This window comes from Condylostylus longicornis, unplaced genomic scaffold, assembly GCF_029603195.1.
Source record: "Condylostylus longicornis isolate FDR11 unplaced genomic scaffold, ASM2960319v2 ptg000033l, whole genome shotgun sequence".
Taxonomy (NCBI): Eukaryota; Metazoa; Arthropoda; class Insecta; order Diptera; family Dolichopodidae; genus Condylostylus; species Condylostylus longicornis.
The window spans coordinates 684,754-702,539 of NW_026578002.1; the positions used below are offsets into that span (position 1 = coordinate 684,754).

The 17,786-nt window shown below is 28.4% G+C and overlaps 3 protein-coding genes across 8 annotated transcripts; all 3 read right to left on the bottom strand.

Moving 5' to 3' along the window:
- Positions 1-102: 102 nt before the first annotated feature.
- LOC129608592 (choline transporter-like 1) lies at positions 103-3,603 on the bottom strand. 3 transcript variants are annotated; one of them, XM_055520211.1, is made up of 11 exons: positions 3,427-3,603; positions 3,284-3,323; positions 2,627-2,882; positions 2,401-2,564; positions 2,109-2,338; positions 1,747-2,053; positions 1,511-1,690; positions 1,345-1,444; positions 1,104-1,266; positions 831-1,052; positions 103-775 (listed from the first exon to the last, which is right to left on the bottom strand). In XM_055520211.1, exons 1-11 carry the CDS (start codon positions 3,520-3,522, stop codon positions 587-589), a joined length of 1,947 nt encoding a protein of 648 aa, XP_055376186.1. In that variant the 5' UTR covers positions 3,523-3,603; the 3' UTR covers positions 103-586. The 3 variants fall into 3 exon arrangements, with proteins under 3 accessions (XP_055376186.1, XP_055376187.1, XP_055376184.1); XM_055520212.1 differs by having other exon boundaries at positions 3,284-3,327; positions 3,427-3,562; XM_055520209.1 differs by lacking the exon at positions 3,284-3,323 and having other exon boundaries at positions 2,627-3,006.
- Positions 3,604-5,715: 2,112 nt separating this feature from the next.
- Positions 5,716-10,018, bottom strand: LOC129608658 (synaptojanin-1). The gene has a single exon (XM_055520315.1). The coding sequence runs from the start codon at positions 9,597-9,599 to the stop codon at positions 6,123-6,125; it is 3,477 nt and encodes a 1,158-aa protein (XP_055376290.1). The 5' UTR covers positions 9,600-10,018; the 3' UTR covers positions 5,716-6,122.
- A 2,564-nt stretch (positions 10,019-12,582) lies between these two features.
- On the bottom strand, positions 12,583-17,676 carry LOC129608615 (nuclear distribution protein nudE homolog). 4 transcript variants are annotated; one of them, XM_055520245.1, is made up of 8 exons: positions 17,388-17,676; positions 16,994-17,111; positions 16,785-16,938; positions 16,427-16,691; positions 16,190-16,348; positions 15,649-15,740; positions 15,091-15,375; positions 12,583-13,393 (listed from the first exon to the last, which is right to left on the bottom strand). In XM_055520245.1, the coding sequence occupies exons 2-8, from the start codon at positions 17,071-17,073 to the stop codon at positions 13,337-13,339; spliced, it is 1,092 nt and encodes a 363-aa protein (XP_055376220.1). In that variant the 5' UTR covers positions 17,074-17,111; positions 17,388-17,676; the 3' UTR covers positions 12,583-13,336. The 4 variants fall into 4 exon arrangements, with proteins under 4 accessions (XP_055376220.1, XP_055376219.1, XP_055376221.1 ...); XM_055520244.1 differs by having other exon boundaries at positions 17,403-17,674; XM_055520246.1 differs by having other exon boundaries at positions 17,321-17,409.
- Positions 17,677-17,786: the final 110 nt, after the last annotated feature.

Here is a 17,786-nt window from a genome sequence, read left to right on the forward strand (position 1 = left end):
AAGATTAAGCTCTTAAAAAATTATGTACGTAATTAAAAACGAAAATATTAATGTAAAAATTGAGTTCTGCAGAAGTATAAGAGAATTCAGAAAGTGAAATAATTTTAAATACAGTATCTACTAATTTTAAATTTTCAAAAATTCAGAAAAAATTTCATATGTAATACACTTGAATATTATAACGGGTTTTAAATTTTTAGATAAACGAAAAATTATTTAAAAAGCCAAGAACGTATTGACTTAAGAAGATAACGAAGACTGTGTTGTAAAGTTATACAAAATTTGGATACGGTGGACGTAATTTTAATTTCAATTTTTCTTTTAGCCATAGGTAATATTTTACATAACGTAGATCTATATAAATTAATAAAGATAATTCTTTCATATAAAGAAAACATTATGTAATAACAAGTTGCAAACTTTTTACACAATTATACGACTATTAATTATGCGATATAAAGAGTGCCTTATAATAATGAACATGTATTATTGAAAGTGGCAAAAGAACTTAATGTAAAAGAATACAACACTTAAAAATATCGCTGAATTCCTTCTTGGAAGAATAAATTAAAATAATACTTAAATTTTACGCCATAATATTATGAAAAGGTTGTTTATTAATGGGTGTCATTTCAACCGCTTGAATTGGTCCTTCAATATCATCATTCGGCTCTTCTCCAACAAGCTTAGCTAAATTACTCTGTTTCCATCGTCCAGCATTACCATTGATAGTTTTGTCTTCACATACGCATAAAAATAAAGTATCTACTACAACCTAAAAATTTTTTTGTTTTTAGTAGTGATAAAGTTATATGAAATTTTGAATATACTTCAAATAATGACAACACTACATGGGCTATAAAAAATCCAAAAATTGTAATGAAAACAACAGGTGCAACATAAAAATGTATATCCTCTCGGTCTTTTAAAATAAGTACACTAACTAAGCCACATATTGTTGCCACCATAACTTTTCCCAAAAATAGGATAAAGTCCCCAATGCTGTTAATTGTAGCAACTTGAAGTGCATTTGTAGCCATTGCATTCCACGCCTATAAAAACAAATTATAATAAATTTTCGATTATATATTTAATACACTTACAATTCCAGCAGCCGGACAAAAGTTAATTGATTCGATAGCGATTACCGTATACGCGTTATGATTTAAAAATCTTATAAATTTCTCAAGCAGCCAAAATCCGCAGATACAACAAGTTAAACAGCATTTAGCGCATTGGGATCCCTTATCTTCAGACTTTTTCAATCTGTAAAATTAATTTTTCAAATCAACCAAAGCAAACATTCAGAATCTTTCAATAAAAATTTTTAGTTATGATACTTACTTGGTATACAAATAAGTCAAAATTAGACGAGGAATTTTAAAAATAGTAATAACAAAAGATCCTTTGGCAACCGATCCCAAATGGTATTTCAGCAATTTTCCTAAAAAAAAATTTAACCAAATAAACATACTCGAATATACATATTCATAATTAACGCAAATCTTACCAATAGCATATGTGGAGGGAGAATCAGTTGGCTTTTTGAAATACCAATAAGCAACAGCACCAGCAAGAGCAAATTGTTGGCATGCAAAAATGAATTCTGTATGCCAAATTAGGCCAATAAAATAGATCCAAAGCATACTTTTAATCCAAGATGCGTCTTTATATTCAACTTTAAGAAGAGCTACAAATTTTTTTCATGATTATTTTTTTCGTTGGTAAAAAATTATGGTAACCTACTTTTATAATCACTATCTGAATTTACTTTTTCTGTAGATCCTGTTAGGGCCGTATTGTTTGAAGGAATACCTACTTTTCCAGCACTAGTTAATGGAATTAATGGTGTCATGCCGGGATAATTTGCAGTCACAATGCAAACAACTACGAACACCCAAAATGCTAAAAATATTGTTAAAAATAAAAAGGCTATTGTTGGAGCTATAGCTAGGCCTGGTAACGACAGCATGCATTTTCCCGCTTCCTCAAAAAGAGCCGCCATACCAGAAAGTTTTGATTTTAAATAATACACAATGATAATTAAAAGTATCTAAGAAATGAAATAACGTTATTCTAATTTAATTCTGAATTTGTAAACCATATACCATTATTATAGTGGCAATAATAGCCAAAACATAGATAGCTGTTTCATTTCTAAGAAATTCTTCCAACATTGAATACTTTACACTCAAATCCTTTTTTTGCTTCATGCTATAATATGCCCACCATAAAACAACCGTAAATGCTATGCTGGCGATCACAACAAAAATGCATATTAACCAAGAAACTATTTTTGTAAGCCAATGCATAAATGCTACTAATATGATGGAAAGTACTAAAAATTAAAATGAATTGTATTTAGTCAGTAAGAAACATTGAATTTAAAAAAGAACTTACAAAGTGCGAAAGAAGCCAACAATGCCATTATTGGCCAAGTTTTGTACAAATCACTAAGAAATTGTTGTGCAATATCCCAGTTATTGAGGAGTTTATAAGCATTTTTTATCATTTCTTTTGGAGCATTTTTTCCCGTTGGTAAACATCTGTGAAGTACTGGAGTACTAAAATTAAATATATTTAGTAAAAGATTGAATTTTATTGCAAATACAATTAAATACTAAACCTTTCGTAAACTGGAAATGGTGGACATGGTCCTAATAAATTGAAATATTTCATTGAAGGATTTTCACGTTCCAATAACAAGCTCATATTAAAATCGTAACGGCATAGCTGAGACTTAGTGTCAACATAATATCTATAAAGCTCATCTCTGTTATTGATCTGCCTATTGGGGCATTCCTTAACGCAAATTTTTATTGTCTGTCGCAGCTCTTTAACATCCAAGAAAAATAAATTGGGTTCCTCAAGAGTGTTTCTGCCTGATAGTGGAAAATCGGAATATTTATCATTAGATTTAACTCCACAGGTATTTCCGAATGAGTCATATCCATTTATGAGACGAAGTGGATTACCATAAACAAATGAAAATATGGCTATGACGATCTGTATGAAAATAATAATAATTTGGCAATTTATACAAATATATGTGGATGGATTTTAATTAAGCAAGAAAAAAACTAAAAAAAATAAGGAAATTTAGGAAACAAAAAAACTAATGAGGAATCAAATTAATCTAATTTCCAAAATTTTCTTAAATTATGTCATCAACTAAAACTAACAAGTATGTAATATAGAATGTCTATATCGTCCAATAATAAATCTACTCAATAATTTTATGGGGAATTTTACTTTGGAATGTATGTAAAATACATATTCTTACCTTCACTATTCAAAATATTTTCATTTATCAACATATTTATCTTTCTTTGGACATAGGTAAACATTAATTAGAAAAAAATGAGATCATCAGCATTTAACTTTAAGGGCGTTTAGTTGAAATATTTTAACATAAAAACTACTTACCAACAAGAGCCAAAATATTCCAAACAATATTAACCAAAATACATCTGTACACACACGATATTTTGGACGTTCAGTCTTGCTTTCTGCACAACCCATAGCTCTTAATAAGCTATTTGAATTTAAAAATAAATGTTCTCAGATCGCAAAATTGAATGATTTCTTGCTAACATAACTTTGACGAACCAATAAACAATTAAGTTTGTTATTTGTATGATTTATGAATGAATTTTACTTTTCAGTGCTTCCAATTTTTTAAAAAATTCTAATACTGGAAAGAGCATCGAAAAGGAGTAGAATATGCCAATTCCACTTAACGTAACGTACGTATTAAGTTTAATTCCGTAGCATCAAAATAGCAGTCAAACTGTATTGAAACATTAAAATAAGAAAATATTTAAAATTTTTTTTAATTATTTCAAAGCAGTGCAAGCCATTAATACGTATATGATGCAAACTTGTAAAATTTTTATTACATTTGAAAATTTACACATATACCTATGAATATGCATGGACTATTTCTTTTCCTTTTTTCTGTAATACTGGGACTGGTTGTAGCTTGCTCAGTGTTCTTTTGTGTTCTTGGACTCATATTTGCGTTGGTTTAATTTTAGGTTTCTTTGTTTCCGATTTTAGCAGTTTCTTCAGTTCATTTATTTCTTTTCTGGTTTCTTGTATTTGTTTTTCAATGAATTTTATTTTATCAAATTCATTTCAACTACATATGTATTTCTGTTAGCAATTAAGTCATCCTTCTCACTGGTTTGCTGTTTATCTGAATTTTTTCTGCTTCTAGATGTTACCGAGTGGCTCCTTCAATTAGCAATTAATGGCTTTAGATCTGTTAGTCAATCACCCCGTATTATGTTTTTCGAACCTTTAGTTTTCGTTATTTTGTCTGACAATGGGGTGTCCTTAGTAACGTCACCGCTTACTGATGTCAGATTGCTCGCTGTTTTTCTTCCAGTAGCATTAACTATGAATTCGGGTTGGTAGTCCACCAATTCAATGTGCTTTAAGCCGGGTCAGCTGAACCAAAGCTTTTTAGCGAGGTTGATACTCCCCCCTCTCTTTCTTTCGCATCCGTGCTTGAGACCGGCAATGGCGGATTATAAAACAACTTTGAAATTGAATCTGTCATTACTACCTGTGGCTTGACTTCTATACAACACCTAAGAACGGTGTTACGTAATACTGCAATTAAACTGTATAAAAACAATATTCACTACATTTTAGATGTCAATTTATTTATTTACTGTAACTTCGAGCTGCTTTATATCACGACGAAATTTAAAAATAAAAGACAAATAAAATTTGGATTCGGCAGCAAAGTAATAATAAAAGTTAAAACTCTATTTTCAGATCTATATTTATATTTACAAAATGCTATGGTACATAGTAACACCATAGGATGTACGGTATGTCAAAACGGCATTGGTACGTTTCTTTTTTTTTTTTTTAAATTTTTCTTTAAATTGTAAACTTAAAATTGAACACAACAGAATATGAAAATATAATCAATGAAATAAAATGTTTTAGTACTTTAACGATTTAAAATTAATGTAATAAGCAAATAATTGTAAATAATATTTAACATAAAATATAAAATACAGTTAGCTAAAGAAAAATTAAAAAAAATGTCAATATGTCATGCACATTGATCTAAAAAATTAAAATTTTAAAGGCAAATAAAGAATTAAAGGATAATTGTAAAAAATTAAAATTTTAAGGGAAATCTTTCTTTCAACTGATTGGGAAGGCTTCTCAGAAGCAATAACAAATTCGAAATTTATACTTTTAAAATATTCCAATAAATGATATTGCGATAGATAGCAGTTGAGTAATAAAAAACATTATTCAATTATTTTTCTTTAATTTTAAAATTATAATAGAATATATATGTATAATATATGTACATACATATATGTATACAATTTTATGCCACTTTGTATTTGTAATAGTCTAATACTAATTGATTTCTGTTTGTCTCTAAAAATATTTAAATTTTTATTAGATTTTGTATTTAAAAATCTTAGTGCATGCATATTTTTGCATATTACTTGTTACTGCTAGAATTAATAATGCATAATGCTAAATAGCTCAAAGTAGTCTCACAAAAATAGTATGTACAATATAACGTTACATAACTTAGTTAATGTATTGGAACTAGATAACTAAATCTTAAAAGAAATGGAAGAAGGGAATTTATTGTGAGAATTCGAGTTGCACTCATGAAAATGCACATAAATATGCATTTTTTTTTTAAATAAAAAAAAGGAAGAACACATCGTATAATATATAGCTGTGAGTTTATTAACATTCATGTTTTTTATTTTATTTTTTGTTTTGCCATTTCCCGTTTACAATTCAATATCACGAGCAAAATTTATCTTTATTCATGTGTGTACTTTAATAATAATAAGGATAACATAAGTGTTTTATAATTCATGCTTAGCAATAATAACATTGATAATTTCTATATCTAACATAACTGCATTTTAACGTAATTTGTTCATTTATTAGCTTGAAAATTATTGACTTTTTAATTAAAAATCAATCTTTTCTTGCTAGCTAAAATTTTACTAATACATTTTTTTTTTGTTACTTGATAATATACTACTTAGTTATATATTAACGTAATTTTTATGAAAATTTCATAGAACTTTTAAATTTATATTAAACTTTTTTATTAAAGGTTTTTATCTAGGTGGTAAAGGGGGAGGGGGTCCCCGATTTGGTATAGCAGGAGCTGTTTTTACTGGGGTTGTATTGTTACGATTAGGTATTGGTGGAGGAGCTCCAAGTTTTACTTCTCTTTGGTTTTCTGGAGGCTGCTGGACTGAATCGACATAATTAGATGGTAAGGGGGGTGGAGGCATATTTGGAGGTTTATTATCACCATTACTCTTTTCCTTATCCTCTGAGTTTTCTAGTGGTTTATTAGAATCTCCCACAAAATTTTCATGTGAAGCTTCATTTTGAATATCAATATTTTCTACTGGTTTTTCGTTTTCTGCTGATGGATTTATTTTACTTACTGTGTTAAGATTATTTATAATGTTGGAAGGATTACTAATAACTCCAGCATGTGGCAACATTTTTGGTGATTTCGGTAAAGGAGGTCTGGAAGGAGGTTGATTTGGTGCAGGTGGCCTTGCTGGAGGCTGATTTGGTCTCTTCGGAATTTGAGGAGTGCCCATTTTTTTTTCGGGAGTTTTTTTGTAATTACTCAAAGCAACTGTATTTGTCGTAAAAAGACTTATCTCACGCTCTACCTGAGACACCCAATTCTCAGTTTTTAATTGAAATATCAGGTCTAAGCCACATATTTGGTTGAATTTTTTGTTAACAACTTTAAGCGCAGATTCTCCCTCTCTAAATGTTACCCACATGGTATTTTCCACATAACGGACAAGTGTGATTTCCCCCATTTGAGATAATTCTTTAATGACACCACTCATTACATTTTCGTCATAAATCGATAAATTTTCTTCGTTTTCTTCGTTCTGCACGTGAACTACAATTGTGGCATCTGGAGGACCCAGATCAGAAATAACTTCTTTGAATACTTCATTTCTTTTTTCTGTATCAATTTCCGCAATGTCGATATCAAGCACAGCTGTAACAGGTCTATGGTCACTTTGCTTAAGCTCACATCTTCCATAATATATTAATTTTCCAGGATTCCAATCATCTATTTCATCCATTGCAAAGAGCATTGATTTTTTTTTGTTCCAAAATACTCTGTCTGTGTAGGCCGGTGCTCTCATTTTTTCACTAGTGTCATAATCTTCGCTAAATAAGTCATACTTATACGTTGGATCAAAAGTAATTTCCCCTTCTAGAAAATCATTAAAAACATTTCCAGCTTCTTGTTCTTTTCTTAACTGATCCTGTTCAAATATTTTCTTGTACTCTTTGTTCCGAATAGCTTCTTTTAGTTCTTCTTTATCCATGTCAATTCGATAATTAAAATCACCACACCAAAATATATAATCATGTGTTTTCAAAGTCCTGCCCATGCCAAATGAAAGTTTTTTAGTGATTTCAGAAAAATCTGCGTTTCTTTCAGCAACTTGTGACTGACCAGCAGCAAAGTGAGAGCAAACGAAACAAACCGATGTTCCATACAACGTGAATCGTATAGCGGTTGCCCCTTTATTACCAGTAGCCCCGCCTAATCCAGTTTTAACCCAATCGATTGCCAAATCTCTAACAGCAGAGGCATACTCTGTACGTATATAAACGTATAAACAAACACCAACTAATTGTTGATACGTTAATAAGACATACGGATCATGATTGCACAAAGTTCTTAATAATTCTTCTGCCCATATTTTAGCATTTTCCGTACTTGAGGCTACGATGTTACTTGTATTCAAATCAACAATTTCTTGAAACCCAATTGCATATACATCAATAGGAACTTCGCTTTCACTCTCATCTGTAACATCAATAAGAGAACCCCTTCGGAAATACTGTGAAGCCAACAACCAATCATCCAAAGAATCTTTATATGCTACGCTACGAAAATGTTTGCCACCATTGACGTTGTAAGTACATACCGCGACTCTCATTTGTTTATTTTTAACAAAACTTTTATGGCGTTTACACATTTCACGTAAAACTGGTGTTGGAGCATGTAACATGTTTAATGGCAATAAAGTTCTTGCAATGTCTGCAGGTTCCGAGCTCAAAGTAGAGCCTACCAAAAGTATGTCGATTGCCTCCTGTTTTGAACTATCCAGTAAATTATTTTGAATGGTTCTAGCAGCAGAACGGGCGCCATCCATTATCTTTGATCCCCCTTGAATTGCTCCAGTTCCAGCGTAAATTTTACTAATTTCATTTCCGTTATTAATCCACATTTGGGTGAAAATTTCTTCAAATCTTGAAATTGATTGTTTTTTATCTGCTAATCCGAGGGCAATTATTTGATCTTTTAGAGAATCAAGACCAAAAAACGTTTGAACGCAGTTAGTACGATCTAAACAATCCAAGCAATTTGTTCTAATTGTACCTATTTGTTCTTCTAAAACTTCTTTGCCATTAACATGAAACAATCCATAGTATGCCTGACACTCTTCAATTTTAGCTTTAAGTTTAGATAACGCAGCTGTATTTCCACCACGGCATTCTTGATGGTAATCAAAAATTATATGAGGCACCTCAATATATTTTGATTCGTTGTGATGTTTTTGAAATTCCATACTTAAAGTGGCTTCTCCTTCTTTGCTACCGACCAAACTTGTTCCTAATAAATTAACAATAGCGAACTGGCCATATTGAGTTTTCATTATTTGCATGTGCTTCTCAAATGCTGAGATACTGGCTTCAAATCCTCGAGAAATTTTCACTTTGTGTGAACCAACCTGTATACCTGGCTGCTCCCAAAATAAGGGAACTGAACCTCGAGTTTGAACAAAACTTGTTATTTGATTATCCAAATATATGACTTGTTCAGTTTCTACAAAATTTGCTACATGGCCATCGTCATTAGTACCACGAACATTAAACCGTGTCCCAGCACGTTCACAACTCAATCTAGATATAACAGCTGCCCGAGCTTGTTTACTTCCAACATAAACAGTTCTTATTTCTATTGAACCACACATTACTTTGAGAAGCCAAGCATCACAGTCAATATCAAATCTTAAGAGATGTATGTGCAACATTCTATTCCAAAAAAATCTGTTATCCGTTTTTTCTGTTCGTTGACGTCGCTGAGCGCACAGTGTAATTTCAAAAGTAGACGTCTCATTGGATGATGGGTTTGTATGAGCAAAGTAAAATGTTCCAGAATTCAGTACTTTTCTCACTTCACTTGTTTTATTTTCTTGAGAAGTTTCTATTTGTAATGGGACGAACTGGGTTTGTGTTATTCGAAAAATTTCAATTTCATTGATTTTTCCTACTGAAGATACTCCGGTAACTAGTACAAGATACAGAAGAGTAGTTTCAATATTATTTACTTGAAGAACTCCCAAACAACCATAAGCATCACATACTTTCGTATACTGTTTTTTTATTTGTTCTGCTTCCTGCTGTGATAACAACGCAACTACTTGAGACTCAAAAAGTAGACTTTCAGGTTTTTGTCGATCTTCCAACAAAATACTGTAAGGATTTGGTGCTTGAGATTTCTCTAAAACTCTAATTGATTTTGACAAAGCCATTTTTGGAGGAACACAAATATTTTGTTGGTCAATGTAAATAGTTGTATGCACAATTCTCTAATGCGAGATTAAATTTATTTAACATCTTTGGTTTAGTTGAACGTGTTTTTATAATATACTTTTTTAAATATTTTAATGGTTATTGATTGTTTAAATAAAATAAATTATTTTATCAATTAAATTTACTTTTTACTTTGCAAGTATAGGAATGTATTAGAAGTAATATAGTGTTTTCCACGTTACCAAGTTATATAAAAACAAAATGCCAAATCTGCTGACTATATTTAGCTACATATATAACTTTGTTGAATTTTCCATGCTAAGGCTAATTTTTTTTGCGAAACTTAACTTTTAGAACTGATTAGTATGACGTTTTTCTGTATTTGGTTTGTGATATACAAAATTCAACACCCACTCATGAAAAATCATGTGTATTAATTGGAGTTCTAAAGTAAACGGTTAATATTCCAAATCCCTATTGTTATTATCCCTGGTGTTATTATCTAATAGCGTGATATGAAAGATAAATTTGAAATGCGTATCTTATGGCGCAAACACAATGAGCCCGCATTTCAAAACTTATAAATTTGACGTTTAGAAAAATGTTTAATATTCCATGAAACACGAGATGCTACTTTCAATATAAATAGAATATGACAGACAATGACTGCGAAATTAGAAAAGGAACTAATTTTGGACTTGCAATTTACTATTGCAGTTTCATTGTGTGCGATTTCCTTTAATAACCCAGACTCTATTTATTTTGCAGTTGTCAAATTTTTTAGTTTGAAGTGTTGCTCTGTTATTTTATGCAAGTTTGAATTTTCGTTTGTAAATTTTATTGACAAGTTCCATTTAAAAGTCCATTTAACTTCAAAAATGTTGACAATATTAAAAAATATTGAAAAAGCATTCTACAATCAATTTAAGAAAGCTCTTTAAAAAAGTAACTAGTTAGAAACATATTCCTCCTTATTCTGCTAATCGCGTCTCTGACATGATAAAAAAATCGATCACACCACCTCAAATATACATTTCTGGCAGTCGTTGATGTGATGCTAAAGCGTTTTTTAGTTGTAATATTAACAGGATGATATGTCACAAAAAAACATCAAAGATATGGTAAATTCTTAAACGTCAAATTTTACAAAATCTGAGTTGTCTGAGTTTACGAACACTCTACTGCGTTTTTACTTTCAGTCAAAGCTTAAATTCTTAAACTTTTAAAAAAAGTCAATCAAGCGTCAAAATTGTAGATTTTTTTTTACATGCAGACAGTCTGACGTAGTAATTCAGTAAATAAATTTGATGTATTACGTTAAAAATAATATAAAAACTATTTTTTTTTGTTAACTTTTAATATGTAAGTATAAAATTATTTTAAATCTAAAAAAAATTTTTTTTGTTTTTACGTTTACGGATGATTAAAATTCAAAGTCAATTACGGGTAAAAAGTTTACTACATTTCTGTCCGTAAATGTTTTACACGTCAGACAGTTTGCAGACTGAAAACAAAATTTTGACGTTAAAGAATTTGCGTATACCGCAAATTCTTTAACGTCAAAATTTTATTTTCAGTCCGCAAGCTGTCTGACGTATAAAACTATTGGGAAAGCGAACGAAATGAATTTGGCGAATTCGGCAAAAATTTTAATTCATGATAGGTGGAAGAATTCATTAAACGCCATTAAAATAAACTCGAAGTAGGGGAGTTTAATCAAAATATTTTCTTTTCATTCACCACGTTTGTCTCGCAGAATGTCACAATAGTTATTCTCCATAAAATTAATTTGCCAAATATAGTAGTACAAAACCTTCGTAAATATTCATTGAGCATTGTTCTGGCGATCAAAAGGACCCAAAGCGTGGACTAAATATTGATTGGCTCGTAGATTTTAAGCTGAATTTTCAAGTCGAAATAATGTTTCTATTGATAGTTCATGGGTTCCTCTGGTATAAGCTTAGAGTATTTTATTAAACTTTAGTTAATTTTATTAAACTGGTTGGATTCGCGTTTGCACTTTTAACAAAGATCTGTAATGACAGTACGTTTTTGTAGGTCGCTACAAAAAGCATTTCGTTTTTAGAATTGCAAAATATCTTCTGTCAAATCGAGAACAATTCTTTTTTATGCTTTTATATTCACAATCTCAATCCGTATGGACACACGAGTCTTAATTTTATTTCATTGCTTGAATTTTCATACTACGTTCCGTCCTTCTTTCCGTTATACTACATTTGTAGTATTGCAGTTCTGAAATTTCTGTCTTCTTTTTGGAATCCAAAATTTTTTGAGGCGAACGTTTGAATCTACTACCACAAAGAAAAATTTTTCTGTTTATATTCTTGTTATTTATTTATTAAATTTCGAACGATTCATATCTTTGTAATACCAAATAGAAAAAGAACGCAAAATATTGCTTTCTTTTATTTTATATAATCGCCTACTTTTATATTATCCGTTTTTTTTATATCCTTCTTTCCTCAAAATTTTATTTCAAATACATAAACATACAAAAGACTCAAATTTTTCAAGGTTCAAAAATAAAAATATTGTCAAAGAAAGATGAATCGTGTGGTCTCGGTCAATTAGTGAAGAATTCAATTAGTAAAGATTAAAAATCAAAATTTTTGACACCAGAGTTTTAATAGTTCTATAACAATGCAGTTTTAACTGCTTAATAAGATCCCCCACAGTCAGAACTGCGAAAGCGAGTTCAACCATTCGTTAATCATTTCTCGTTATATGCGTTAGAAATATAAATTCTTCGAAGTAAAAAGTAGTTAGTATATTATGAACACTTGTTACGGTAGAGCATAAAATTTTACTTTCGCCATTTCATTTCCCAAAAAATTAACTGTACTTTGCCTTCCACTTTAACGTTTTTACTTCGATAAGTTTTTAACAATTATTTTGTTTAATAATTATTCGATTAAATTAGTACACAAATTTTTATTTAATATTAATTATAATTATATTTTATGTAAACCTTACATGTAAATATATATCTTAGCTTTCTCTTGTTAATATTTGTAATAACTAACTCTAAATCAATTGCTTGCATTTTAATTATATGAAATAAAAATTAAATGTCAAATTCGCTTCATGTAAAAAAATAAAAGTACATAGTTATAATCTTTTTTACTTTCATTTTTCTTTAAATTATTTTTTTTTAATATAAGATTTAGAAATTAATTAAATGTTGATTTAAAAATTTGAACAAATAAAATTCTAGAAAGTTATAAAAGGCCTGCTTTAAAAAAAAACCGTATTTTATGACAATTTTTAAAATATAATTACTTTTTAGATTATGTACTTTATTTTTGTCGATTTTGATGTTCCCCAGAGCTTTCATTGCTAGTAACCAGTATTAGCTGAGCCTGTCATAGGATTTTAACTCCCATATTGTATTAAAATTACATTTTCTTTTCAGTTCCAAACTATGAAATATTATATAATATGTCTGTACATACATATAATAGGTTTTGTATATGTATTATATGATGCATGCATATACATATATACATAATATGTACATAAGTAGATAATTATACTCCAAGAAGGACGTTTATATGTAATTTGATTTGGGGGTTTAGTCACGCTTTTTTTATTTAATTGTTGTTATTCAATTTAAAGTTATAAAATTTATACTTATTTTTATTGTTTGTACACAAGTTCCGTTAAACTAAAATTAAATTATTTTATCGTCAACGGAGTTGTATACATTTTCGTGTTGTCATTGACGTGGTGGAGGCACTTGTTCCCGATATGCCTTTAATTTTGATTCCATTGCCTAAAATGACAAATAATATTGCAAAAAATATATAGAGAATTATCATAATTTTTATAATAGTTGAATGTTATTAAATGAATTCTTGAATGATATTTAATTTTTACTCTTATAGTTAATGGTATATACATAGTACATATTTATATTTTGTACTTTAACTAATTAATTTCTTATTCAGATATCTAAAATCAAATTAAAAATAAAATATTGATTTTGTTGAATTGATTGAGTGTATGTATGCATGTATAAAATGGAAAAAAAAAATAAAAAGGAATGGGTATGCATGATTTGGATTCAAATTAACTTCATTTACAAAATTAAAATAAAAAAAAAAATAGCTGAACTAAATTTAAAAAATAGGAAATTATCTGAATACTATTTTACATTTATTACAAAATTAAAAAAGAAATGGGAAAAAAATTAAATAAATAGAATTAAATAAACTTATAAGTAGATTTAAACGAATATTGCGACTTAAGAACTTGAAAATACATACACATATAATGTAGAACTGATGTGGGTCACCAAAGTATGTATAGTTTTTATTTACAAAATTAATTTCAGTTTGATAAAACATTTTTTTAAATGATTACCGAATTTGTTTTAAAATATTATTCCTAATTATTTATAAATTTTTTTATAAAAACATATTTTACGAAATATGAAAATAATAGTTTCTCTATTAATTGTGGAAATAGTTTTGCTTAATTCAGCTTCTTGTTATGGATATCCTATTTTAAAATCCATCATTCTTATATTTCATTAGAGTGATAAAAGAAAAAGGGTATTTTTTAAAACTGCATCGATGCACTTTTACCCAATGGTAATTTTAAAACACAGGTACATCATTTATATAGTATTATAATATATTATTAAGATTATTATTATTATTAAGATAATGTATATTGATATAATAATATAAATTTTAAAATAAAGGATGGAAAATGAAAATATGTGTTCTGAATTTAGGCCTATATAAAATATATCGTAGAACAAATGGTGGCATTATAATTACTATGATATATATGTATATACACCTTTGGATGATTCGGAAAGACTTTGTTATGTTTTCATTACTATCTGTCACAGTAAAGTTCTATGAAATAACGTACAAAAGTTGTAATTATACCCGATTTGGCGTATTTTCTTCACTTATGATTTTTTTATAAAATATAAGATTAATTATTAATGCTGCAACGTAACGAACATCATTTGGTCCTTCAATATATTACAAAAATGCACAAGGATTCATTTCACCTTCATAAAGTAATACACATCGTAAAAACAAGATACATGTGCATGTACCAAGTTTTAAAAATTCATATGTCGTTTGCTGATATAATGTGATAAACACAAATTTATATTTTAATAATAGCAATGTTTTTATTCAAAATTTCTTATTTTTCGCTAAAATCTTTAATTTTATTATTTATAATATTAATGAACATAATTTTGGTAAGAAATTAATAGCTAATCTCCTTTTTGGAAAAATTTTGTGTTGCTTTTAATCTATTTGTCCAATTTTCAATAAGTATGTATAAGAATTTTTAAGGAAAAACGTAATTAAATGAAATTATAATTTAATTTGTAAAAGTGCTCTAATCTTTCTTTCCGAAATATCCATAAATAACATTAAGGTGAATTATTAGCACATTAAAAATGTAAGAATTATAATATCAATACATATCGTGTTTATTTACATTATTTGGACAATCCAATCCAATACCACTATTTTTTTGTGAAAATCTTTGAAATATATTTGTTCCAAAAATATTACTAGTACTGTTATTATTGACGACTGTTGTAGATTTTGGAATGATGTTTGTACTATTGTTACTATGATTAGGGGAAGAAGTTATCATCTGTAAATTAACACTTTCATATGGTGAAGAAGTTGTAGCTTTGGGAGGGAGTTTTAGTGAAACAGGACGGTCACAAATACAACGAAATTTATCACAGCGAGAACATAAAAGTGTTTTATCCAACTGAAAAAGCCATTTCAAAATTAAAAAAATAAAACATAAAAAAAAAAAAAAAAAAAATAAAAAATAAAACGTATTAATGTGTTACACAACTAATAAAATCTTCTGTGACATGAAAGGGAAAACACAAAATACAAACTTAAAAGTACATACATATTAATAAATTAATATTAAATAACTATATTTTGTTTTTGAACTATCTAAAAACTTTATCATATCACAGAAAACAATAATATGTTTTATACGTTTTTAATTCTAAAGCTAAAAATATCTTACATTAAGTTTTCTCAGCATGTCGGCTACAATATTAAGCGCAGTGGTTCTGGAACTAGCTGTCATGGCATTACCATTGAGCATATTTTCTGGGTCTGAAAAAAATTAACAATTCTATTTTTTCTGTTCTCTAGACTATTACTAAAACAAACAACTTTCCAATAAAATTTGACTACGCTACTTTTTTTTAACACTACAAAAAAAAAAAAACTTGAAACAAAACGTGCTCCTTACAAAGTACACAAAACATATATGTATATTTTTCAACTATAATAAAAGTGATGCAAATTTCGGGGAAGAAAATAATTTTATTTAAGTCATAGTTACATTTTTTAAGCAAAACAAAAATTAATATGTATTAAAAATTGTTAAATCAAAATTGTCTTTATTTTCAAGCAAAAATAAACTATTATGCAAAAATTAGAATCAAAATTTTTCCTTGTTTTTTACTTTCATTACATAGGGAATTGTATAAATTTTTAATGATTTGGCTTATTGAATTTTAAGGCACGTTTTGTTCGTTTTATTGATAATAAAACCTTACTTTTTAATGAATGTTGCCCATAGTCGCCAATACCTGTTGTGGATGAATTTGTGGCGATTGGCGGAGGTGTTTCTAATCCGCCATTTATGCTGTGCTCTAAACTGCCATTCATATTACTCGATGAAATACGATGTCGTACATTTAATTCCTGTTCCAAATCTAGAAGAGTTAATATATTTTGGTAGGTATATTATACATATTTTGGATTTTTATTTAAACGTATAGAAACATTACTACCTCTTCTTTCATCCATTAGTCTTTGCAATCTTTCTTTTAGTAGTTCTTTTTCATCACTTTCAAGAGCATTTTTTTCATATTCTTTATCTAACATTGTTTTTAAACTTGAAATACTTTCTAATAAAATTCTATGAGCGCGTTCGAGATCATCGTTTTTCTGTTCCAGTTGCCTCAGATATGATTTTAATGATTCTTTTTCAGATTGCGTTGTAGACAATTGTTTTTCTAATTCACTAAATTCTATACTATGGGAATCTGATTTTATCTAAAAACGAAGGTAATTTTATATTGCATATTATTAAAATATTCGAAATTCAATTGATATTAAAATTTTTAACCAAAAAGTTTAAGATTTTACCCTTAATGATTCATTTTCTTTTTCTAACTGAATGACTTGTTTCCGAAGATCTCTGACGGCAGTCTCTTTTTGTTCTAAAGTTGCTTCCATTTCTGCTTCCAATTGTCTGGAATCCTCAACAAATTCATCAAATTCTTGTTTGACATCTGTCCATCTACAAAAACGAAAAAGTTGTTTTGACAAAATTTGAAAAAAATTGCGACTTTTACTCTTTGTGATAAAGTTTTGCTCGTTCTTTCCAGTATCTGCATTCATCCTCGACGCTATTGAAAATAGGTGGCTGCTCCATTTCTTTACGTTTTGATATTTTTGATTTTTATAAATTTCCTAAAAAATTTGTATTTCTCATGAGTTTTATATTTCCACAAAAAAAAACTATAAAAAAATTTAAGATAATATTAGCACGATTAAAATTATATCTACGAAATTTTCTTTGTACTTGCGCATTTAAATTTGACAAACGATGAAATCATCATGCAAATTTACTTTAATTATATATCTAATGCCCAAATATTAAAATTTATGAAAATTAATACCTTTTTAAATAAGAAAAATGTAATATTCTAGCATTATTAATAAAAAAGAGTATATTCCTTCACTTACAAAATATAAACTTACTTTCTGCAATTTCCACAACTAATTTTTTTTTTGCTTTCTGCTTCTGACTTTTTTTTAACTGTTTTATTGAGCAAAGCTAGCATCGAGAGCTAGTCAAGAGCCAAAATATTGTCATTGTTGTCAAAATCAATTCCATTAAAAAGGACTCCGTACCAGGGTTACCACTCATAAAAAATTAATGGGATAAGTATTCAAAAAAAAATTCAAATTTAAACTAAAAAACCAAAATTGAAAAATTCTTAGTTAGTCACTAATTAATTTTCTTTGTCTAATTTCAACTTATTTTAAGTTTCAATGTTTTTCTTTCAAACTTTAGGAGTACTATGCACAATTTCATATTTTAATTTTAAGATATGCTACATTTTCATAATCATAAATTACTTT